At 39.2% G+C, this 27,146-nt stretch overlaps 2 protein-coding genes across 2 annotated transcripts; both read left to right on the plus strand.

Annotated features, from left to right (window-relative positions):
- The first annotated feature begins 5,249 nt into the window (after positions 1 to 5,249).
- LOC110719498 (scarecrow-like protein 28) lies at positions 5,250 to 8,824 on the plus strand. Its single transcript, XM_021898453.1, has 2 exons — positions 5,250 to 5,652; positions 5,766 to 8,824. Exon 2 carries the CDS (start codon positions 6,515 to 6,517, stop codon positions 8,486 to 8,488), a length of 1,974 nt encoding a protein of 657 aa, XP_021754145.1. The 5' UTR covers positions 5,250 to 5,652; positions 5,766 to 6,514; the 3' UTR covers positions 8,489 to 8,824.
- Positions 8,825 to 25,217: 16,393 nt separating this feature from the next.
- LOC110719183 lies at positions 25,218 to 26,740 on the plus strand. Its single transcript, XM_021898086.1, has 2 exons — positions 25,218 to 25,558; positions 25,696 to 26,740. The coding sequence occupies exons 1-2, from the start codon at positions 25,218 to 25,220 to the stop codon at positions 26,738 to 26,740; spliced, it is 1,386 nt and encodes a 461-aa protein (XP_021753778.1).
- The last annotated feature ends 406 nt before the right edge of the window (positions 26,741 to 27,146 follow it).

A 27,146-nucleotide genomic window follows, 5' to 3' on the forward strand; every position in this document is an offset into this window, starting at 1 on the left:
CAGCAAGTCAGCAGAATAGCAGTAAGGAGAAGAAGCAGTCAGCAGTAGCAGCACCCTATACTTATCATTAGTGTAAGAAATGAAGCTACACTTTTCTCACAAAAAAAAAAAAAAAACAAGAAAGCTTGAATTAAGCAACACAATATAAATTAAGCATCAGTAAAATAGCAACATCCATACCTTTCTAATTAGATGCAAAACTTTCATCTATCACCTCTTTACCAATTTCAAGGACGTCTTCTTCAATATCACAATCATAACCACGTAACCAATTTTGTGTGGTAACCAACGCCTCAACATTCTTAGGCAAAAGTGCACTCCTATACTTGTTTAAAATACGACCACCCATGCTAAAAGAAGACTCAGAGGCTACCGATGTAATAGGAATGGCCAAAACATCCCTAGCCATAATAGCTAATATGGGGTACACATTAATTTGAGATTCCCAATACTTGAGAACATCATAATTCTGCCCTTCAGTTGATGGTTGACGAGGAGTATTCAAATAATTATCAATCTCCATCGATGGTCGATTTAGGCTATCATCAACATCAACATCCTAGAAAAGTGCAAAAAATATGCTTTTATTAAATAATAAAAATTAAGACATATAATTATTATTTTAGTAAACCACAATAAACAGAAAATGATTACCTTGAATATATCATCATCATCCAAGAGACTATTTGATTTATCAACCCCAATAGGGATGGAGGGGGGAACAATTGTACTTGACTTAAAACCGGAACACATAGAAGAATAAAAGTTATACAACTCCAAAAGAGCATCTTTAATCACCTTCGCCTTTTCAACACATGCCTCCTCAACATAAAGCACTTTCAACATATTCGTCAATCGAAAAAGCTTATAGCGAGGATCAAGAACAATAGCTATTGAAAGGATCAAACTATAGTCATCCCAATAGCCCTCAAACTTTTCAAGCATAACTTTTGCCATGGGTGCAAGTTTAGGGTCTATATGGGCTTAAGTTATTGTGTGCTCAATTTTCAAAACACTAGCAAAATACAAATTTGCGGTAGGATATTCAGAACCAGAAAATAACATAGTGATTTCATAAAATGGCTTTAGGAAATGACATATTTTTTCAAGGGTATCCCATTCATCATCCGAAAGTTTGAATTCATAACCCATATACTTATCGATAACCACTTTCAAGGCTTCCTTTGCTTCTAAAGCTTTTCGGAGCATCGTATAGGTGGCATTCCAACGAGTCACAACATCAAGACGTAACTTACCGTTAAATAGACAGTTAACCTCAGAAAGAGTATGCTCAAATTGAGTAAGTCTAGAGTCCGAAGAATCAATATATTTACAAAGCTCACGCAATTTTTGAACACTACTATCAACTTCTTTCAAACCTCTTTGAACAATAATGTTCAAGACATGAGCTGAACATCGAATATGAAAAAATTTACCATTACAAGGAAGAGGAAAAGTCAACATTAAATCTTTCTTCAAAAGTTTAACCATAACATCCATAGATCGAGCATTATCAACAGTAATTGCAAAAGCTTTACCTTGAAGGTTCCACTCCCCAATAAGTTTAAACACAAATTTTTCTATCTCAACACCAGTATGAGGAGGACCACAATATCTAAAATTCAGAATTTTAGACCTTAGACACCAATTTTTATCAACATAATGTGCAGTTAAAGTGAGATAACCTCGATTAGTGCATGCTGTCCACAAGTCACAAGTGAAGCTAACTCTACCTTCAATTCCAGAAAAGATTGCAACAACAAGGACTTAAACTTATCATGCTCAGCAATACAATATTTCAACATAGTGTTTCTACACACATGCTTCACATTAGGATTCAGATTCGTAAAAACTTCCCTAAGGCCATGATGCTCCACAATATTTAAAGGATAGGAATGCAAAATTATAGCTCTAGCAAGCAATTGTAAATGACGAGTTTGATTAAACGTAGGATCAACAACACTTTCAAGATTTGCAAGATGATGTATATTTTTACCCATGCATGCCTTAGTATGAGCTTTACAAGTGGAAGTATCAGCCTTACCTGGTGCTTTATATTCATTACCGCAAACATTGCATCGCGCATATCTTATCGGAGCAAGACCAACAATCTTATCAAAAAAGGTGTAATGCCTCCACACATCTGATGTTCGTCCACGCTTACTACCACTAGTGGTAGTGACTTGTTGCTGAGAAGAATCTTGATTCTGAATAGTGTTTTGAGAATCTGAAGTTTCTAAATAATCTTGTCTGTCCTCATCATAATTTTCATACCCTTGATCCATTGCTGAAAAAACAGGATCAAAACAACACATTTCAGCCTTATAACAATTAATTGTCCCTATCAATGCTAACACATTTAGGTATTTTTTACACTCTAGTTAAGAGTCGAAAACCCATTACATTGAGATGTACACTTAATAGTGAAACCAACAAATAGAATAGAGAGTGAAAAGTCATTAATCCCATATTATTTTTCTATAAACGCTAATAAACTCATATAATCAAATTTCAGTAGCAACCCATTAATTTTTAACTACTAGAAAATTAAATAAGATGAACCCATATTATATACTATTACCACTAACTTACAATTATACAGTTATATACTCATTAAGGGGAATTATAACTATAATAATGCAAAACGTAGTGGACAACTATGTTATATAGTGTGGTAGCTTAGAAAACCTAAATTTTAATGTCAAATTTGATTATTGGTCTTTCACTCTTTCCTGTTCAATTCTTTAATCTTGATTCATTTTGATTGATATGCAAACAATAATGCAAAGCAGTCAAGAAATACAACCGTCAAATACTAACTAACTTAAGATAGACCACTAATCAGAGTTATACAGTAAACCACTAAATTACAATTATACAATTATATACTCATTAAATCAACTACAACTTTAATTCTTCTACTTCATAAATCAGATTAAATCAGTTGCAAGAAGTACGAGGAAGAGAGATATCATACCTGGACAAAAAAAGAGAGGTTTAGAGCAGCAACAACACTGATAAGCGAGGATTAGAGCAGCAACAACACCGATGAGCAGCAACAACGAACGAAAGGCGCCGTGAATGAATTAGGGAGAATTGAAAATGAATGAGAGAGACGACAAACGAAGAGGCGCCGTGAATGAATGAGTGAGATCTGAGATGGAGATGAGAGAGAGAAAGAACTAGGAGGCGTGAAAGTGAAAGTGGAATTAGGGTATCAAAATGGTTGAGATGTAAATCTAACCATTGATTTTTTAATCTATGGTTGAGAATGGTGATCCGTGTGTGTTGTGGGGAAAAAAAGCTAACCGTAGATTGTTTTTAATCTATGGTTGAGAGTGGTGATCCGTGTGTGTTGTGGGAGAAAAAAATTAACCGTAGATTGTTTTTGATCTATGGTTGAGACTGATTAGATGATGTTTTGTGTGTTGTGTATTCATTTGATCGGGATCAGTCTCCAAGACGCGTATTAAAACATCTACGTAGTATATCTTTATTTTCATACAAGTAAAAATTATAAAAACGTTATATTAATAAAATATATAATGATACAAATTTAAAAAGATCACTCATGAAGTCATGACTCATGACTCATGAGTCTCGTGACAAAATTAAGTTTTACTGTTTTATAGATTAGTGGTAATTTATGGTCAATATTTTCAAAGTTTGACCCCAAAAATGACAAAGGGACAAAATAAAGGGACGGATGGAGTATTAAAATAATAGTTAGAGATGGTGTAGATCATTATACTTAAACTACACGAACAATGATCCTAATTTAATTTAAAACAACAGCTCAAGTTATTGATCCAATCAAAATAATGTTCACTAATTTATAACTTTGTACTAATACATACGAAGTATTTAACTATGAGATGGTTAGATGCTATGCGTTAATGTGTACATACGATCGATTGAACTAATCAATATTACCTTGTTAATAAATCATTAATGTTTTCTTTCATTACACAAATCAAACTACTTTGTAATATCTTCATAATTTCATGAAAATATATAAAGATAAATGAGCCATAATTATCAGTCTTGTTGATTAATCAAGTATCGAATTACCAAATTGCAAATTTCCATTTAATAAGAACTCATCAAATCATGACTATGACACTAGTATTTAAATGATTTAATAAGAAACATATAACAACCTAGTTGTAAAACAATAATACATTAATTCACTAACTTTTATAATCTACTTCGTAATACACTAGTAAGATCAATATGACTAAACTTGAAACAGAACATGATATATATTTATAAAATCAATGTGAATTTGTTTATAATATGATGCCTAAATATGAAATGATGAAGTCTTTACTTTATATAAAACTTGTTAACCAGCAAATACTATCAAATTTCAAACTAAAACCATTTAACTGCCCAAATCCAAACGACTCGATAAACAATTGATTTTTTGAAACCGAAAACCGACCCGAATCGTAATTTAGTAAACTCGGAATGGAACCGATCCGAATAACGTTAAACCGCAGAAGAACCGAACTAGTTATAAATTGAACCAAAAAAGAACCGGATCAGTTATAAACTGAACCGAAAAAAACCGAACCAGTTATAAACCGAACCAAAAAAGAACCGAACTGTTTCCAACCCGAAACCGCTTCCAACCCGAAACTGTTTGAACCGGGATAAAAACTGTTTACACCGAACCATTAATAAACCGCAACCCGTTTGCATCGAACCGTTTACTACCCGGACTGTTTACAACCCGAACCGAATTAAAACCGATCAAGATTAAATCGAAACCGAATCGAACCGATAAATATTTAAACCGAACTGAAACCGACCCGCGAGACACTTAAACCGATTTAATACCGACCCGATTTAATACCGAACCAAACCCGAACTGTCAAACCGTTTGACAGTGCTAACCATAAGGTATAAATATACCAACACACTTGTTATTGTCATTTCAAACGATAGTAATTATGGGCATAGACTTATAGCCTTTCTTAGTACATTTGCACTCAATATAAACTACTTTGTATAAAGTACTGATAAATAAATAAACTTATAGAATTAGACAAAGGTTATTTCGTTTCAACTTATTTTTGCTTAATTTAGCTTATTGTTGGTTGTAATATAATCTCCTAGAAAGTAACTTTTTTTTTCTTATTAATCCAATAATACTATTCGTCTTGCTTAAAGCTCACTAACCACCAAAATACTTCTTAAAAAAGAAAAACACCCCACAATAATAACACTAATACCTCCAAAAAAAAAAAAAAAAAAAACAATTTCAAAAGCAAGAAAGAACAAACAAAGGAAAATACAACGGTCATAAACTACACGGGCGGGTAATCATAGTGAGACAAGCACGTGCAATCCACGTGGAAATTTATATCATCAACAAACTCCCATAAAAGTCGAACCAACTCCTCAACTCTTCTTCTTCCCTCTTTCTCTTCAACGGTCATATTTCACCGACATCTCTCCAACGGTAACATACCATCTTTTAACTTAATCTCAACCGTCCGATTTCAATCCAACGTTCAATAACACTCCAAATTCACACTATTTCCCATCATTTTCCAGTTCTCAGTACTTAAAAAGCACCCCAATTTCCGGTCAACAAAGTAGCTTTGATAGGGACAGCTATGGAAGTAGTGAGAGAAAGACGATAAAGTTGGTATCTTTACTTTTTTTTTTTTATTGTTTCATTTCATTATATAAAAAGAGTTTGTTTAAGTTTTATGGTTTTTTTGGGTTAATTAAGGTTGTGTTTTTGTTCATCTTAGGTTGGGAAATGTTGTTTCTTAAGTGAATTTTGGTGGGGTTTTTGATTTCTTGCTGCTTGCTATGGAATTCGCTGAATTGGGTTGTTGTTGTTCTTCCTCTGTTCTTCAGAAATTCTGCCTCAATTTTGATGATCAAGTATGTTTCTTTACTTCTCTTTTATTTTATTCAATTCAATTTGCAATTCTAAGACTTTTCAAATGAGCTTTTTTCATTCATAATATTATTGGAATCCGATGATTTATTTCTTTCTTTGAATTTTGATTCAATTTGATTAGATTCATTCATTATTGATTTTTGTTCATATGTTATAGCTTTTGATTTACATCATTATTTGTAGTTATTCCAAAATTCATTGATTCATTCTTAATTGCACATAAAATACTCATATAGATCACATTATAACCCAATTCTTTGTAGAAAAACACACCACAATTCACAAATCACAATTCACTCGATTTTTCGTCTCATCGGATTCCGGTTTTTGTTCATAGAATTCGCACACACTCACCTACAAAATTTACATAGCGCACAGACAAACATAACTATTATTATACTACAATAGTGCATAGTGTGTGCATGTTTTGAGATTTTAGAACAGAGCATACATCAGAAAACAGAGTGTGTGAAAGGAAAACAGAGGAAAAAAGAAAAAAACAGAGGAAAAAGAAGAAAAACAGAGGAAAAAGAAGAAAAACAGAGGAAAAATAGGGAAGAAGAAGAAGGAAAAGGTGGTTTTTAGTTGAGAAGAATGTTGGCTGGGTGTTCATCAACATTATTGTCACCAAGGCATAGATTAAGGAGTGAAGCATCAGCTTGTCATTATCCATTACCTTCAATGAGCACACAGAGATTGGATTTACCCTGCAATTTTTCAAGAAAAGAAGTGTCAGTCACTCGTCCGCCGCAGATTCGAGCACCGGTGGTGGGGTTATCAGTCGAGAAGCCGATCGAAACAAAGGGACTGAAGCAGACAATCAAGGTACCGCCTTCGCCCGAGGGAAGAAGGGAGATCAAGGCAGAGTTTTGGGGTGAAAAAGGGAAGAACTTGAAAAGGAGGTTCAGTGATCAAGGCTCTTTTGAAGAAGATGATGATGAAGATGAAGAAGAAGAAGGGTCTAGAAGGAAGAAGGGAAGATTTGATTTTGGAGAATCTGAGGGTTTTTGGATGCAACAACCTGGTTTTGGGGTGGTTAATTACCCTCAACTTCCATTTTCAATCTCTTGTTCAGGGGAAGAAGAAAGGAGGGTGTGTTTTGGTGCTCCCACTGATGTGGTTTCGCTGCCGCCATTGCCGCCACTGTCGCATAACCCTTGGATTGGGTCTGGTATTACTGAGATTGCTGAGTATGGTGGTGAAATTGAAGGTGAGCCAAGTCATGGACCTGTTACAACAACAACATCAGGTTCAAGTTCTTCTTCTGAGAGTCATAGCTTGGGGCTTAGGCTCAATGAGAATGTTTCTGAGCATGAGTATGGAAATGGGTCCATGAATCCTAACCCTGGTGATGGTTCTAGGGCGGTTAGGACTCACAACGACGATGATCAGACCGAGCAGCAAGGGTTCGAGCTTGTCAGCTTTCTTATGGGTTGTGTGGAAGGTATTGCATCAAGGAATGTTCCTGCAATTAATCATTTTATTGCTAAGTTGGGGGAGCAGGCTTCTCCAAGAGGCCGGTCTACTATCGGCCGTCTTACAGCTTACTTCACTGAGGCTTTAGCCCTGAGGGTGACAAGGTTATGGCCTCGAATATTTCACATAAGTGTCCCTAGGGAGCTTGATCGATTCGATGATGAGTCCGGTGCAGCTGCATTCAGGTTGTTGAATCAGATTAGTCCTATTCCGAAGTTCATTCACTTCACTGCTAATGAGATGCTGCTGAGAGCCTTTGAAGGGAAGGATAAGGTGCATATCATAGACTTTGATGTCAAGCAAGGGCTGCAATGGCCTGGTTTTTTTCAAAGCTTAGCCACGAGGCGTAACCCTCCTAGTCATGTTAGGATCACTGGGATAGGGGAGTCTAAGCAGGAATTAGTCGAGACAGGAGAAAGGTTGGCTAGCTTTGCTGAGGCATTTAATCTGCCTTTTGAGTTTCATCCGGTTGTTGATCGTTTGGAGGATGTTAGGCTATGGATGCTCCATGTCAAGGAAGGAGAAAGTGTGGCAGCGAATTGCATATTACAGCTCCACAAGACCCTATATGATGCTAATAATGGTGCATTTAGGGACTTCATGGGTATAATCCGAAGCACTAACCCTATAGCTTTGGTTATGGCTGAGCAAGAAGCTGAGCACAACGAGCCCACTTTGGAGATGCGGGTTTGTAATTCACTAAGATACTACTCGGCCATCTTTGATTCAATTGATTCTAGTCTCCCTTTTGATAGTCCAGCAAGGGTGAAGATTGAGGAGATGTTTGGGCGCGAGATGAGGAACATAGTTGCTTGTGAAGGGAGTGACAGGATTGAAAGGCATGAGAAGTTCGGCAATTGGAAAAGGAGAATGGAGCAAGAAGGTTTCCGGGGTATCAGGAGGGACGAAAGAGAGGTGTTTCAAAGCCAGATGTTGCTGAAGATGTACTCAAATGAAAGGTACAATGTGGAACAGCAAGGAGATGAAGGCATTACATTGAGATGGATGGATCAGCCTTTGTATACCATCTCTTTGTGGGGTTCTGTTGATGCTGCTGCAGGGAGTTCTTCCAGCTTTTCCCAGCCAATTTGATTCTGCTTGCTGATGGATTTTGCTCGAAGTGTAGGAAGTCGAATTCTTTGTAGGTGTAGAGGAATTCTTTGATTCTTTCATGCAGATAAAATTCTTTTTGTGGATCACAGTTCTACAGGATACAGTTAGCCATTTTTTCGATACAGATTTCAGTTTGATTTCTTACATAGGTCCATACATATTTCTAGCTAGACTGTATGAAGCACAGTTTTTTCATGTCTATTCTTCAATTCTTTTGTCAAAAAAATTCTTTGTAGCTGTTATTCAGGAATATGTCTATTCATTTGTTATTCAAGATCATATGGAATAAAAATCATTCATTTCGAGGTTGTTTCATCCTTGTGGTTTCCTGGCTTTTTAGTAATAATTTCAATAGTAAGAATATATGATAGTATTGCTTATCTTTTTATTGTTAAATATTGCAGACAGTCTAAAAGCTTGCAACCTTTTTTTTTTTTTTTTTTTTTGAGGAAAAAAGCTTGCAACCTAGTTTTCTTAAATTTGACAGTAAAGCAGATTGGCAAAAATGGTTACAAGCATAATTTAAGATCACCAATAATGTCTGTTAAGCATTATATGTCTGTCAGATGACACGTCTCTGTATTTCACCCCACAACGGAACCAATGCTTTGTTGAAGAAGAAAGGGGAGAAGATTTGTAGATGCCTATATCGAGTAAACATGTAACAAAATCTGCACTCACATCTATCTTTGAGCAGAAAGCAGGAGATGAGTAAATCCAAGTATATATACCCTATGTTTTGGGGGATACTAATCATGTCAGCACAAATTACAGGAGCATCTACTTGGTGAACTTGATAGCGTGTTTACAGGTTTTTCCATCTATATGGTACTGCTGAAAACATTCACCAAAATTAAGGATGGTGCGACAGTTGTGGCATGCCATCGTGATGCTGCTGCAACATATACGGACTTCAGAAGTGGCTCCATAAACACCAAATTGCTGTAAGACTTGTTGGAAAAAAGAGTTGATGATTGCACTCATAAGATTTCACTTATTTCATAACAGAAAATGTAAGTTAAACAGTTTGATCATCTGGTTGGTAGCTTAATCTGGTGGAAAGAGGCTAGTTTCCTAAATTCAAGAATTAGCAGTAGAATAATTTAGCTGACTTTTGTCGGCAGTGCAACCCAGCAAACAAAAAGGGTACTGGGTCATTTTCGTATATTTTATGTGTTGCAACCTAACAAGAAGGAAATATCAAGAGCAAAATAATACTGTATTAACTTCTCGTTTTAATGGAGGTGTATGCACATAGAGGTAAATGACAGTTTTTGGTGTCTACAGATTCTTTAGTTCAGGGGACTACAATGATTAAGAATTCAATGAAGAAACTACTGCTAATCAAGGAAGATAAATGGATAATGCTTTTGATAAATGTATTATATAAAAGTAGTAATACATATTGACAAGATTTTAGACAGCTCACAACTATAGATCAGAAATTACTGATGATTTTTTCCCAAATTGAGCTTTATTGGTAAATTATTTACCAAATTGGTCTCGTGGGAAAAGTATTTCCCAAACTAAGCTTCTGGCGTGAAACGCTGTCTCGGACAGCGTTTTACACCCAGTTTTTTTTAAAAAAAAAATTCAAGAAGTAAAACGCTGTCTCAGACAGCGTTTTACCTTGTTGACCTGTTGGTATGTATTTTGGCAAAATATACTAGTATATTTTGCCAAATTATACTGCAATATGTATATGGGCTTTAAAACGCTGCCTGAGACAGCGTTTTATGTTGAAGCATAAAACGCAGCCTGAGGCAGCATTTTATTTGAAGCATAAAACGCAGCCTGAGGCAACGTTTTATGTTAAAGCATAAAACGCAGCCTGAGGCTGCGTTTTATGTTAAAGCATAAAACGCTGCCTCAGGCAGCGTTTTTCTGCTAGACTGTATTACCAGCAGCATCTGCTACATTGCATCACCAGCAGTTTCTGCAATCTGTTGCTGCCCCTACACATAACCCTCACCCAGCAGCATCAGCTCAGCCCCACCATGAACCACCACCATCCACCACCATCAACCACCTCCCCCACCACCACCGACCGCCACTCTCGACCACCCCTATGCAATGCAAAACACCCTAAACAACGCAAGGACATTCCCACCACCCCCATCATTAACCACCACCCCCACCACCATCAACCACCTCCCCCACCACCACCGCCCGCCACTCTCAACCACCCATAAACTACCATAAAACACCCTAAACAACGCAAGAGCATTCCCACCACCAGCCCCAACCTTTCCACCACCATCGACCACCACCGACAACCATTAAACACTGGAAACAACCCCAACAGCATGATAACCATCGTGAAACAGCACTTTAAGTGCAGGAGACCAAATATATGCTGCTTGATACATATAACGGATATAAAAGATATAGTTTCACTAACAAAAGTCAAATTCGGACAAATAAGGGAAATAAACTTCAAATTGTACAGAGAGTCATTTAGAAAACATTTCTTGTATTAATAATGTAAGCGTTATATACAACATTGTTAAATATCTGAGTACCACAAAAGGATAAACTAACTAATACTATCCGGACTCATGTATTGGAGTTAACTGATCTCCATCCTGTGTGTCCTCCGTCCGTCTACGAACACGCCTCGGACGCCTCGTGTAATGCGGAATGGTGGTGAATGGGTCTCGGGACGGTGGTGGAGTCAGCTGGCGAGACGATGAGTCATCCTGGCTGTGGCCGGGAGCGGTGTTATGGATGAAGTAATCCTCTGCCCGTGTAGAGCCCGAAGTATGACCTCCACCACTACTCTGTCCGATATCGAACTGTGAATGGAAGGAGTTGGGGTCATGATCGTCCCTGGGGTGGACGAGATGGCCATGGCCATATCTCTGCAAGCTATGTATGCCCATATCTCGCACCCGCTCAACCTGGGCTCTGGTGGGTACGGCTGCTAAGGAATCTGAAAGTGCATCAACCATCGCACCCATATCCCCCGCCTGCAGTAATCATCCATGAATTAGTAATATGATATAGAATTTCAAATAATTTTGGAAAACAAGAAACTGAAAAAACTCACAAGTCCGCTGATAACATCATAAGCTGGATGGTAGTGCGTGGACGGTGGGGTGTAGGTAGGGTTGATGAAAAGGCGTGTAATCTGCCTGTACCATACCATGTAAGGATCACGCGGATCCATAACACCCTGAAACAGGTGACCGTCAACGATGGACTCCAACCGCTGGTCCCAAAGCTCAATGAATTGATGATGCTCCAGTGCCCAGTTTGTCTCCAACTTTCCACGACGGTTAATGCCGTGGAGGCGAATACTAGTGTCACAGGGCATGGGGATAGGCTGGTGAAGTCCGAACTGTCGCAACACTCGGTCCGGTAGGTGGCTCTCCACGACCTCGAAACAGATCATGGGGGTCCTGGCAAGCCACTCAACACGATGCTCGAGCAAGTGTTCCGGCATGGCCTCTACCAACACAGCAGAATAGGGATCCCATGTCATCTGCAACAAGGATATATCGTGAAAAGGTTAGGGCAATGCCAATAAACAGTATAAAGAGTAAACAAACGATTACAAATTTAGTGCAAGATTCCACCTGTTCATCCGAGAGTCGATCGAGGGCGTCACGGTAGTAGAGAAGACCTCTCGCTGTATGCGCATGTGTTAGTCTGGGAACCACCCACCTGTGGCAACAAATTATTTAAGAAGTTGTACTAGCTAATTATAACAAAATTTGAGTACACAAGTATAATGTTACGAACCTACAACCGTATGCCTGATCGGGTTCAGGGAGCGGGGGAGCATCGTATGCTGCGTACTGATCGTCCTGGTCCAGCTGCCCTGGACGGTGTACAACAGGCCTACCTGGTCTCCCTACATGGATGTTCTCCCAAGCCCATAGCTGTTTTAAAAATCAAATAAAAGGTAAAGCATAAATAACGTCAAGTCATTATCAAATTAGGCTTAAGGATAATGATGAGGTTTACCTGTAGCACAACCACAGGACCTCCAATCAGCTGTGCTCCACGCTGTGATGCTCTACACAGATGGCGATACAAGACCGCCAAACAAGCACTACCCCAACTGTATCCACGGATCTCATCCCAGTCGTGGTCTAACAGCTGCAGGTAAATAATCTGAAGATGGCTTCCGCTCTTGTTTCCAAAGAGCACGCCCGAGATGAGCAGGAACAAGTAAGCTCGAGCGTATCTCTACACTGTGGCGTCGTCAGCGTCCTGAGGTAAATGTCCAAAAGTGTCGCGTAGCCAACCGGTCCTTAGCGCGCTGCCCCTGATCTCGTTTGGCTCTGGCTGAACCCCTAAAACCCGACCTACTAAACCTGCGGGGTCAAGTACCACACCCCCTGTCACCGCATTCCCATGGATGGGAAGGCGTGTGAGTATCGCGACGTCCCGCAGCGTGATTGTCGCCTCCCCCACAGGAAGATGGAAGGAGTGTGTCTCCTGCCTCCATCTCTCAACTAATGCTGTGATAAGCCCTCGATCTATTTCTCTGTAGCCCACGCGATGAATACCACCAAAGCCAACCCAGTCGACGTACTGAAGAACACGTGGATCGACTGCCCAGCCGGACCTCAAGTGCCTGCACCCCAACATTTCCGCTATGTCCACCTGGTAGCTAATATGACAACAATGAAACAAGTCCATTCTCATTATCAACATTTTCATCACCAATTTCATAAACTCTTAGTACCGCATACAACTATCAACATACTAATACCGCATTACCATCAACAATTTTATTATTTTTTTTCACAATAATGGACCACATTACCATCAAGAATTTCATCAAGAATTTCATCAAAAACAAACCACATTATCATTGACAATTTCATCAACAATTTCGTCGACAATTTAATCAACACTTTCGTCTATATTTTTCCTCAACAATGTACCACATTATCATCAATAATTATCAACAATTTATCACATTTCATTACTAATTAGCAACAAATTAATACAATTTACATCACAATTTGCTACAACATACAACAACTATCTACTACCAACTATTCAATGTAAAATTCAACAATGTACTATGAATTTAGGGTTTACCCGGATTTAAAGAGTGACTGAGACAATGCCGGCAACAACTTCCGTTCACTTTGGCGGCGGCAGGGGCGGCGGCACGGCAGGGGAGGCGTTGGCAACGGCTGTGGTTCTTTGTTGCTGACAATGAGAGTTAGTGAGAGAGAGAGAGAGTGTAAATTGCGTGAAAGAGATTGAGAAAAAAAAGGCCTGGAATTCGTTATAATTCCCGCAAGAAACGCTGCCTGAGGCAGCGTTTAATGTACAGATAAAAACGCTGCCTCAGGCTGCGTTTTATGCTTGTACATTAAACGCTGCCTGAGGCAGCGTTTCATTAAAAGATATAAACGCTGCCTCAGGCAGCGTTTATTTGTATAAAACAGGTATGAAATACGAAGTTTTTGAAAAAAGTCAAACTACCATAAAACGCTGCCTCAGGCAGCGTTTTATGTCTTGAATTTTTTTTTTGTAAAAACTGAGTGTAAAACGCTGTCCGAGACAGCGTTTCACCTCAGAAACTTAGTTTGGGAAATACTTTTGCCACGAGACCAATTTCGTAAATAATTTCCGTATAAAGCTTAATTTGGGAAAAAATCCAGTTCTGTACTTATGTGTCTCATCATTAATCAAAGAATGAGACATTTAGTATCCTATAAAAGTACTCCTCCTTGAAGGTCACAGAATGCTTATATAAAAGAAGAAAGGTAACATTATCTTTTGATATACTTGGTGGTGCAAGATATATTTCCTCTTTTAAATGTCAGAAAGAGAATAGATGAGTAAACTAAAGAATCCTAAACAGTTATTCCTGTCTCTTTTATTGTTTCTGATGTCTGCCAAGCATACAGAAGCAGTTAGTGGGTGGACTATAGGTGCTGGGGTAACTTTTGCTCTCTGTTCAAGTGTGGTTATTCTTGTGAAAATGTATAATAGAAGACAAAAACGGAAGCATAACAACACTAGGAAGCATCCCAACAGGATAATTGAGCCCCAGACAGTGAGCTGCAAGTCTAAAGATGGTGAAATGTTTTGGGAGTACCATCTTTATGCTGGAGTAATTTATCCAGGGGTACCTCAAAGTGCTTCATAGTCTTACATAAGTCATTGTTGTAGGTAGCTTAGTAAATTGCAAGTGGATACGAAAAAATTGAGTTCTCATCCATGAAATTGTACTCATAAAAGTACTGTTGTAACGGATGCAAGAAAGAACAAATATTAAATGTAAAATTAACAAGAAAAACACACACATTTACGTGGTTCACCAACACTGTGTTGGCTATGTCCACGGGCAGACGAGAGTAATAGTTTTTTTGATCTTGGGGAAAATAGAATACAGATTCAGAACAGATTTGAGATCAATCACAGTAACCAGATTGATTGTCTCTCGGATTTCTAATGTTATCTCTCTCAGATCTCACAATACACAAAAGACTCTCGGATTTCTGAATAACCACTCAATTACACAATCATACAACTACAAATAAATAACCTTAAGGGGTATATATAGCACTTCGGAATAAGATAGATAGACGCGCATAAAAAACGCTGACCGCCTCAGCATTAAATGTCGTGCGCGACTCCCAGTGGTGCGCGCGACCGAGCTCTCGCTCGCTGCCGAGTGAGCTCTCGTTCGACCCAGCCGCACCTAAATACCTCCGCGAGCTATAGCTCCACTTTTCGTACCAAGCTTCAACTTTTCCAACGAACTACTGAGCTACCTCGTGAGCTACCGCTCGCTACTCCAAGACCCGAAAACATATTCAAGGCATATTTATACCAAGTACATTTATGAGTAATAACCAGGGTTGACATAAAGGCTTGAGGAAGTGAGAGAGGGGGACTAGTTTATGTAGCCACAATTGGGTGCTGCAACTCAGAAATCATAAATCAAAGTCATCTCTTGGAGTTGGACAAAGCAAGAGAGAATGAATAACAAACAGCTTAATTCTGTTGCTCTCTACATATGATTTCTGCGCAACAGGTAGAAGCATAATCTTGCTGGACTGTAGGAGCAGTGGCAGGAATATCTGTGATTGCCTTCGTTTCTTTTGCCATTCAACAAAGCTGGATTAGCTATAACCGACTGAAATTAAAGAAAATAAAAATCAATAATAAAATCGATAAGCCTGAATTTATGCATTGTAGCTCTAACTTAAAGGGTAATCAAAGTATGTACTGCCAATTTGCACCATAGCTTGGTGTGGGAGTTACAGACTTTTGTATATGTTAGGTACTTGAAGAACGATCTTAATTACCTGTTTTCTGCACTTTCAGGTGGGAGCAAAATACTGTAACTGTCATTTCTAAACGCGTTATTTGTACAACAGGATACTGCTTCATATTAGGGGACATCTTCAATTGTATTGCTGGATATTGCTTCACATAGTATTGAAACAGACTATAGTTATGATTCAATGCATGAAACCGTTTTTATTTTTCTGACAAGGAAAAGGACAACTTTTATATAAGAAGCCATGGTGGGTGTTGGCCCTTACAAAAAGTAGATCTACCAGAGTTGGATAAAATAAGAGAAAATGAAGAACAATTGCAGTTCTCACAAATGGGGTTTAATGTGTCTTTCACTACTTATGCTTTCAGCTCAACAGATAGAGGCTTACTCTCATTGGAGTGTAGGAGTAGCAGCAGCAATGTCTCTGTATGCGATCATTGCTTTTAACTTATACAAAAGGCGCCTAAAGCAGATGGGTAAAAAGTGGCCAGGTGCATCAATTAAGATCACTAATTGTGTAAGCAAGCCTGTGTTTATGTATTGCAGCTTGAAAGACGAGGATCAAAATACTGACAAAGTGACAAATATTACCTTCTCTTAGGAGCTACTTATGTTAGAGACTTAGAGCTTTCCAGCACCCTCCCATGATCCTCGTTTTCTGCAGTTTCAGGTGGGAGCAAGACTATGCAGGAACTATTATTTACAAAAGCTTCAAGACGTGGCCTTTAGATCCATGATTTCCTGCTTGTCTTCACCTTGAAGAAGGACGTTTGATGCCTTCAAGCAGTAGTAAGCGTAGCTAAGTAACAATCAAATGAAGTTCTAGAGGTGTTTCAAAGTAATGTACTCAAGTGAAAGGTACAATGGGGAATAGCAAGGGGATGAAGGTATTACATTCAGATGGATAAATCAGCCTTTGGGTACTCTCTTTGTGGGGTTCTGTTGATGCTGCTACAAGGACTTCTTCCAGATTTTCCTAGCGAATTTGGTTCTGCTTGCTGATGGATTTTGCTCGAAGTACAGGAATTAGGAAGTCAAATTTCTTGTGATGGATTTTGCTCAAAGTAGAGGAATTCTTTTGTTGTAACGGATGTGAGAAAGAACAAATTAACGAATGCAAAATAAATAAATAGCACACAGATTTACGTGGTTCACCAACGGTGTGTTGGCTACGTCCACGAGGCAGGCGAGAGAAAAACTTTATTGGTTTTGAGGAAATTCCAAATTATAGATTGATCATGAATATCATGGTGACTAGAATTAACCCTGAGTGGTATTTATAATACTATCCTAAAACAGAAACTGATTTGGACCAAAGCCCAAACAATAACCACATGACCGTGTACCTTGACCCACACGACCGTGTATATCGTACAGTCAAATAGCGCGCCCAGTTACACGGTCGTTAGGGCTAAGCAAAGCTATTTGAAAATTCGATAATCCGATCCGCATCCGATCCGAAAATTATGGATATTCGATCCAAAATTTTTTGAATCAATCGATCTGAAAAATTCGAATATCGGATATTATCCGAAAAAAATCACTTACTTTACTTCGTACAAAGTATTATATTTCCTTTCTTAAACTTACGTATATTCTAGAAGACCCAATAAAACACACCCCCACCGCCTCTCTCTGTCTTCTCCATCTCCTCTCAGATTCCAAAGACTCAAAACCCCATTCCCACTCTATTAGATCTCCTCCTTCCTCTTCAAAATCCCAATCCCTAATATTTCCCCAAAATCACTCAACAACTAAGACCCCCACCTTCTCTTCCTTACCAATATATCTCTCAATTTTAATCTCTCAGATCGATTACCAGAACTCCAGAAATTTCACTCAACCTTCGCGTCGTTCATGCTCACAATCGAAAACTCATCGTCTCAACTATCGCGACTTCGCCTCACTCCAGATCTACACTTTTTTCTGATTATTTTTTTCATTTAATTTTGTTTTGAATGATTTGTTCTGTATATAAGTCTTACAATTTTCTGGGTACTTTGATTTTTATTTTCGATTTAACGTCCACAAAAAATTGATTCGTTTGAGTATTTTTTGGGTTATATCAGCTTGATTTTGGAATTTTGACGTAATTTGTAAGATAGGGAAGGCAAATTGTCTTGTTCTTTGATTTATCTTATATCAGATGCAATCATCAGTACTTTGTGGACGTTGAACCAATGTTCAATAATGCAATTAGAATTTTATTTGGTTTTTTCGTCTTTCAATTAGAATTCAGATTAGGCCTAAAATCGATTGTTTAAAATTTAATATTTATTAATTTGCCTTTTAAAAACAAAATAAATTGTGCTATTAAACTAGTATTTTAACAATAAGGGTCGGGTATTGGATATTCGAACTATCCGATTCGAAATTTTCGAATATATCCGAAATTTTCGGATCGGATACAAATATCAAATAATGGAATTTTCAGATATGGATATTCGATTTGAAATCAAATTTCGGATTTGATATCCGATCCATGCTCACTCATAACGGTCGTGTACCCTGAACTACACAACCATGTACCATAAACCACATGATCGTGTATATTGAAGAGTACATAACGCAACTACACGATCGTGTACAATGGACTACACGTCGGTGTACCGACTCAGTCACTGATTCAAGGTATATTTCTTACAAATCTCCACCTTGACTTGAATCTTCTCACAAATGACCAGATAACCAGATGCGTTGAACACAATGCCCAGACTCTCCCTGCCATCAGATTTGCCTCAAAAGACAACCAGACTAGATTAGCCCCGTAGGACTCCAGATTAGTCTCTAAGGGCTACTAACAAGCTCGAACATTGAGCAAGTTCAAACGATGTTCGAACTTACTCTGCGGAACCGGCTTGGTAAACATATCAGTAGTACATACCTTCTTCACCTTAATTCTCGTCTCACTTTGTAGAAAATGATACCTGACATCAATGTGTTTAGTTCTCTCATGATGCACTTGATCCTTAGCCAAACATATTGCACTCAAATTGTCACAATACACTACCGCTTGATCATGATGTAGATCCAGATCACTAACTAGTCCCTTCAACTAGATTCCCTCCTTGCCCGCTTCTGTTAAGGCCATGTACTCTTCTTTAGTAGTAGACACAGTCACCGTAGGCTACAGAGTAGCTTTCCAACTAACAACATAACCACCAAGAATGAATACATAACCAGTCATAGACCTTCTACCATCAACATCCCCAGCATAATCAGAATCCGAATAACCTGTAACTAAACACACCGCATCATTACTATAAATGAGACCAATATCAGACGTACCTCTTAGGTAACGAAAAAAAATCCTCTTGACTGCCTACCATTGCTCCTTACCAGGATTAATCATGAACCTACTAACAACACTGACTGCATGTGCAAGATTCGGCCTAGTGCAAACCATAACATACATCAAACTCCCTATTGCACTAGCATAAGGAACCCGAGACATGTACTCCTTCTCCTCAGCAGATTTTGGTGCAAAAGCAACTGACAAGTGACTATTGGTCGCGCTTGGAGTATCTATAGGTTTCGCTGTTGACATGCCAAACTTCGATAATATCTTCTTAATGTAGCCTTTTTGCGATAAGAAAAGTTTCTTTTGTGCCCTATCCCTATAAATTTCCATGTCAATATCTTTCGAGGCGCACCCTAATCCTTCATTTCAAACTCGGCACTAAGAAGACCCTTCAATTTCTGAATATCAAACTTGTTCTTCGTTGCTATCAACATATCATCTACATACAGAACTAAGTAGATGTAAGACCCATTTGTTAACTTGTTGTGGTATACACAACAATCATACAAACTCCTGTTGTAGCCTAGCCCCATCATGTAGCTATCAAACCTCATCTTATACCATTGCCTAGGAGACTGCTTTAGCCCATACAAGGACTTCTTCAACTTGTAAACATATTATTTTTTCCCGGGAACTTGGAAACCATCCGGTTGAGTCATGTATATATCCTCTTCCAACTCTCCATGTAGAAAAGCTGTTTTCACATCTAGTTGCTCAAGCTTTAAATCCTGATGTGCAACTATTGCTAGTAGCACCCCGATGGAAGTGTGTCTGACCACAGACGAGAAGATCTTATTGTAGTCTACCCCCTCTCTTTGTGTGAACTCTCTAGCAACTACTCGAGCCTTATACTTGATCCTCTCCGTAGGTGATATCCCCTCCTTTTTCTTGAAAACCCATTTACAAGTAACAATTTTTCTCCCTTAAGGCCTAGCAACAAGATCCCAAGTCTTATTCTTATGAAGTGACTCCATCTCATCTCACATTGCAGCAAGCCAATGGGTAGATTCCGTACATGTAACTGCTTCCTTATAGGTAGATGGTTCATAGGTATCCATCTCTTCGGCAACCTATAGGGCATAAGCCACCATATCTTCAAAACCAAACCTGTTGGGAGGTTTCCCAAAATTCGCCCTTTTAGGATGCTCTAGAGCTAGACTAGGCTTGTTCAATTTTGGTGTTGAGGATTTTGGCACCTTAGAATTTTCGTGTTGAACATCTTCTTCTTGTACCTCATCACTATCATCATGAGTGACTTGCTGCTCCACCTGTTTGTCAACACTACCACTATCTGATACAACTATGGACTGAACATTAGAGTTAAACATAGAATTTTCATCAAAAACTACATTTCTACTAAGTATAACTCTATTCTCCAATGGAGACTAAATCCTATAACCTTTAACCCCATTCCCATAACCTATTTGGCCCTTGGCTCTAATTTACCTTCATTAACATGATAATAAACATTGCAACCAAAACCTCTCATATTTGAGTAGTCTGCAGGCTTACCAGACCACATCTCATAGGGTGTTTTGAGGTTAATTCTAGAGTGCGGTCCATGGTTGATCAGATAACATGTCGTAGTAACGGCTTCTGCCCAGAACTTTCTAGTCAATCCAACACTCGACAACATGCACTAAACTCTCTCCAAAAGTGTCTAATTCATTCGTTCTGCTACACCATTTTCCGTGGTGTATCTCTGATTGCACGGTGCCTAGCAATCCCCTTATTCTTGCAAAAATCATCGAACTCAGACCAAAAAACTTCTAGACCATTATCAGTTCGTAGCCATTTGATCTTCTTCCCAGTTTGATTCTCCACTAACACCTTCCACTGCTTGAAATTCTTGAAAGCTTCACCATTAAACTTCATTATAATCACCCAAGTCATCCTTGAAAAATCATCAATGAATGATACAAAGTAATTGTGACCTCCCAATGACTCAACACGTGAATGACCCCAACAATCGGAGTGGATATAATCAAGAGTACCTTTAGTTCTATGAACGCCTTTAGGGAACTTGCTATGATGTAATTTCCCAAAGACACAATGCTCACAAAAATCAAGGTTCATGACCTTGTGGCCACCTAGAAGATCTGCCTTGGAGAGAATTTGCATCCCTTTCTCACTCATATACCCAAGCCTCATGTGCCATAGCTTGGTCATATCATCCTTCTGAACCTCAGATGAAGCAACAGTAACAAAACCTGATAGAGTGGAGCCCTATAGAAAATACAAAGTACCACGCTTGACACCCTTTAGAACCACATCTGAACCATTGCAGACATTCAAAACTCCACCTTTACCCCTGAAACTGAACCCCTTATTGTCTAATACACTAAGTGAAATCAGATTCTTAGTCATTTGTGGAACATGTCTAACATCGTTCAATATGTGAAACGTAGCATCATATCTCCAAATCTTGATAGAGCCAATCCCAATTGCCTTGCACACTACACTATTAGCCATTGAAATATTTCCTCCATCTACCTGCTCATAGGTAGTAAACCACTCCTTAAGTGGACATATGTGATACGATGCCCCAGAATCGAGAACCCACACATTATTGTAATATGTATGTTCACTCGCAACTAAAGCAATGTCATACTCAGAATTCGAATCCTCTTCTGTTAAAGCAGCAGTTATAGATTTATCCTGCCGTTTCTTCTTGGAGCATTCTCTCTTCTAATGCCCCTTCTCCTTATAGTAATTACACACATTAATTGGCTTAGGACCCCCTTTGGAATTTCCGGGCTTCTTAGCCTTCTTCTTCCCGAAATTTTCATATCCCTTACCACCACTGGCCATTATTACTCCAGAGGCTTGATTAACTGTACCTGTACTACCATATGCCTTATGGCACAATTCCCTAGTATGAAGAGATGATCTAACCTCTTCTAGGGACACAATATCTTTACCAACAATGAATTATTGCACAAAGTTTTCATACGATAGAGGCAAAGAAACTAACAAAAGTAAAGCAGCATCCTCATTATCAACCTTAACATCAATATTACGCAAATCTAGAAAAATCGTATTTAATTGATCTAGGTGATCTCTAAGAGGTGTACCTTCATTCATTTGCAAACTGAAAAGACGTTGCTTCAATAGCAACTTGCTCATTAGAGACTTTGTCATGTACAAACTCTCCAATTTCAACCACAGACCCGATGTGGTATCCTCCTCCACGACTTCGGTAATGATATTGTCTGCAAGACACAACATGATCGTTGAATGTGCCTTCTCCTCCAGAATGGCCATCTCAGTGGTATCCGGAACCTGTGACTTCTTTGCCAATGGTGCCCATAACCCTTGTTGCTTCAGCAACGCCCGCATCTTGATCTGCCATAGGCTAAAACTATTCCTCCTAGTGAATTTATCAATTTTTACATTCATCTTAGACATCTCTCCCATTCAGATTTAACCTATGCTCTGATACCAATTTGTTGTAACGGATGTGAGAAAAAACAAATTAACGAATGCAAAATAAATAAATAACACATAGATTTACGTGGTTCACCAATAGTGTGTTGGCTACGTCCACGGGCAGGCGAGAGAAAAGCTTTATTGATCTTGAGGAAATTCTAGATTACATATTGATCATGAATATCATGGTGACTAGAATTAACCCTAAGTAGTATTTATAATTAGGGGTGTACAAATATCAACCCGGACCTGAAACCCGACCTGAACCGGATCGGTTAGGACCGAACCTGACTCGAACTTGTTGATTCAGGTCTAGTCCTGGTCCTCAAAATAGGGGATTCCGGGTTACCGGTCCGATCCAGGTTAAAACCGAAAATTTTCAGGTTTGACTCGAAAACCCAGTTTATTGTAATGTTTTTTTTTTTTTTTTTTTTTTTTTTTTTTAAATTTTTTTTTTCATAAACTTATACTTTTAAACCCTAGCACACATATTCCACAGTCGCCTCGTTCTCTGACTCCCTAACCTTTAAACTCTCTCTCTCTCACCTTCATAGTTACACTATCTTTCTCTCATGTCTAGGCTCCAGTTCAACTTCACACTCTCTTCGTCTCTTCAAATTAACCACCGTTGCTACTCTATGGACTATGAGTATGAGACCCAAAGGCAAATAGATCAAGGCTCCTCCACCGTCACTCTGACTCTTCGAGGCCGACAATCATTGTTTCATTCTTTTTCTTTTTCTCTGGTTCAATTTTGATGTTACCATGTTAGTACTCCATATTGTTTTATTAGCCGACATTTCCGTCATTTACTATTCCCTTTTGCAGTGAGTTAGGAATAAGATTCTATATTTTTCAGATTTTGTATTATATTTTCATTTTATATGCTATTAGATCTAATATGATGTATATGTTTTTAATTGTATTATGTATTTTTAGAGCTTATTATAGATTTATAGTACCCATGAACAAAGGCAATTGATTCAATTAATTAGTAATTAAAGAAAAAAATAAAACCTCAAAACAGGTCCATCGGGTCCAAAACCGGACCGGACCTGATTTTTCAGGTCTGGACCGAAATCGGACCGGTGGATTCAAGTCCAGTCTCCGGGCTTCAAAAAAATGTGATTCTTGTTCAGATCCAAACCGGTTTAGGTCCGGTCCGATCCGGCTTTGGACTGGTATACAACCCTATTTATAATACTCTCCTAAAATAAAAACTGATTTGGGTCAAAGCCCAAACAATAACCACACGACCGTGTACCTTGACCTACATGACTGTGTATATTGCACAGTCAAATGGCGCGCCCAGTTACTTGGTCGTGTACCATGAACTACACGACCATGTACCATGAACCATGGCCATGTGCCCCGTGTATATTGAAGAGTACATAACACAACTACACAATCGTGTACGATGGACTACACGACCGTGTACCAACTTGGTCACCGATTCAAGGCATATTTCTTACACCTTTGATTTTCTTCATGTAGATAAAATTCTTTATTGTAATAGCCAAGAGTTGTTCTAGATCATACAGTTAGCCATTTTTTCGATAATGATTTTCAATTTGATATTTTATACAGTTCATACATATTTCTAGTTAGACCGCATGAAGCTCAGCTTTTTCATGTTTATTCTTCAATTCTTTGGTATATTGATAAGTTATTTATAGTGTTGTTATTCAAGAATGTGTCTATTCAATTATTATCCAGGATTATATATAATATAGTGATTCATTATGAGCTTGTTACTTCATTATGTTATCCTGAGCTTTTTTTAATGAGTAAGTATATATGCTGATGTAATATTTTTCATTGATGCGTGTTACTTCTAATCCTTTTCACTGTCAGATTTTTGCCTTATGTGTGTGTTAGTGCAGAATTTTCATGACACGTCTATCAGAAGAGACATCAGGAAGAGGCGTCATCAGAAGCTGTAATCGACGTCCCGATGTTCAAGGGATAGTTGACCAGTTCAAAGGGCCCACTGTCCAGCTTATAGAAGAAGATAGTCAAGGAGTTCCGTTGATAAATATTCAAAGCAAAGAAGAACAAGTCATCTAATAGATTTCCAACTTTCAAGGAAGGGATAATGATCAAAGGCAAACGACTAGGTCTAGGGGGTATACTCGTTAGGTTAAAGGGAAACTTAGCCTATAAATAGAGGAGGGTTTAGCTTGTAAACACTCATTCTTACTGTTTTCCATAGCAATATCATTCTCATTGTAAACACTTGATTATTCACATAGTGCAATCGGTGGAATACTCCCACCTGCAGCTTTTTCCACCTTATTGGGTTTTCTGCTTCACCAAAGTATCGTTTGTCTCTCTTTATATTTATATTCATTTTATTTCTCAAATATTAATCATCTAGCCATCGACGTCCCAACCTAATATCGTTCCTTGACGATTTTTGGCATTAACAATTTGGCGTTCACCGTGGGGCCGACGACTAGATTTTTGTTCACAAATTCCAAGAACTCCGTCCTCTAGCCAATCGCTCGATATCCATGGGTTCTTCAAAAGGAAACATGACTCTAGAGCAGCTAATGTAGGAAGTTCGCAAGACTCAAGAGGAACTCGCGAAGTAGAAAGCTGAGAACGAGAATCTCGCTACTGAAAGACAAAAGACTGTGGATTCCCTGCGAAAGGAGCTAGAATCTGTTCGGAGAAAAACATTCGGTTGACGCCACAACACTCGAGACATCTCCACCATGATGGATCTGGATTCCGAGGATGGGTCAGTTGCTGACGACGATGAGGAAGATAATGCGGAGCACACCGATGAAGAGGACGACGAGGCCAATCCAACGGCTCAAAGGTTGAACCAAATCGAGGCCCATAATGCTAAGCTGCTCCGCCTGCTGAAAAGACTGCCAAGAGCGCCAGTCCAAACCGTGACGGAGGAGCCCGAAGGTTTTGCCGCGTCGCCGTTCGTGGATAAGATTGCAATGGCCGACATCCCCCGAAGGCTAAGCATCCCCCCTCCAGCAAAGCTTTATGATGGAAGCACCTGTCCGTTGGAGCATGTCACTCACTGCAAGCAGCGGATGTGGCAATATTCCATCCCCCGCAACCTGCTCGAGCCAGTCCTCTGCAAATCTTTTGGGCAACCCTAATTGGAACTGCTTTAGAATGGATGTGTGATATTAAAATAGGCTCCAAAACTAACTTCCAAACTTTGTGCAACAGGTTCTATTCGAAGTTCAACAATAGTTGCAAGGTCGAGAAGCAGACCAGCGATCTATATCGCGTCATGCAGCGGAATGGGGAAACAATCAAGTCCTACTTTGGTCGATTCAACAAAGAGATGATCGGGATCAAGAACTATGACGTCCGTATGGCCATAGAAGCCTTCAAAAGAGGACTGTTCTTAGAATCTAAGCTCTACAAAGAATTTACTAAGTATCTGTGCATAACATTTAAGGAAGTCCGAACATGGGCCTTGGCTCAGATACGTTTGGAAGAAGATCTTGCTACCAGAAAAGGTGTCAAAAGCAATGACGCGTCCAACAGCGAGAAAGTTGATAAGAGGACCCCCAATTCTAAAAAGAATTGGCGTCGAAAGCCTTACGACAGGCTCGATCAGGTAAATAACATCAATAACGTTGATGATACTGACCATGTGCAACCAGTTGTTAATGACAGGTCTGGAAAATCAGATGCCGACGCGTACCCCAAAATAGCAGAATATGGCTTCTGTGTCGACATCGGGGGCGCAGTAAATGCCCTTCATTCCCTAGGCGCCGTAGCAAGGTGGTCCGAGAAGAGTGACAAGCCATTGGAAAGCAAAGATCAATCCAAATGGTGTGATTATCACAGCGATCAAGGCCATCGCACCAAAGACTGCAACACCTTGAGACATGAAGTAGCGTTCCTCATAAATAAGGGACACCTGAAAGAGTTGATCGGGAAGGGCAAGATGTCAAACAAGGAAGCACTCGCTCAACAGCCCTCAAAGGGACCAAACGTCACTAAGGTAGTCAATGTAATCTCAGGTGGATCAGATATATATGGACTAACATATTCTGCAGCGAAGAAAATAGCAAGGACAGGTACACCCGAGGAGGCTACTCCCAAAGACGTCATATCCAGGAAAGACGTCATATTCAGGCAAGACAAAGCTCTCGAAGCCATGACGATCTCTTTCGATGACTGCGACCTTGGAGAGTATCGCGAAGAGCACCATGATGGGTTAGTCATCTATCTCACAATAGGCAATTTCCTGCTCAGATGAGTCTTGGTAGATGGAGGAAGCTCAGCCAACATCCTTTTCAAAGATACCCTAGAAGACATGGGCATAGATGCCAAAGACGTGGTCAGAAGGTCTACCGTATTGGTAGGATTCAGCGGAAAAGCACTCAACACCATAGGCAAAATTGTTTTACCAACTTTTGCAGGTGTGGTCAACCTCCAAACCAGGTTCAACATCGTGGATTTCCCGTCATCTTACAACGTAATCATCGGATGCCCGTGGATCCAAAAAATGAAGGCAGTCCCGTCCACCTATCATCAAATCATGAAGTTCCCAACCAAGTGGGGAGTCCAAGAAATTAAAGGAGAGCAAAAGCAAGCCAGGATCTGCTACAGCTTAACATTGAAGCCATAAAAAAGGACGATGTAGCAATTACAGCATGGACCAG

This window comes from Chenopodium quinoa, unplaced genomic scaffold, assembly GCF_001683475.1.
Source record: "Chenopodium quinoa cultivar QQ74 unplaced genomic scaffold, ASM168347v1, whole genome shotgun sequence".
Classification (NCBI taxonomy): Eukaryota; Viridiplantae; Streptophyta; class Magnoliopsida; order Caryophyllales; family Amaranthaceae; genus Chenopodium; species Chenopodium quinoa.

What these genes read in the sequence shown, in the direction of transcription:
- LOC110719183 (XM_021898086.1), top strand. Translation starts at nt 25,218, where the DNA reads ATGATGGATCTGGATTCCGAGGATGGGTCAGTTGCTGACGACGATGAG. An exon ending in CACTGCAAGCAGCGGATGTG is followed by an intron (nt 25,559 to 25,695) that starts GCAATATTCCAT and finishes TTTGTGCAACAG; the next exon opens with GTTCTATTCGAAGTTCAACA.
- LOC110719498 (XM_021898453.1), top strand. Translation starts at nt 6,515, where the DNA reads ATGTTGGCTGGGTGTTCATCAACATTATTGTCACCAAGGCATAGATTA.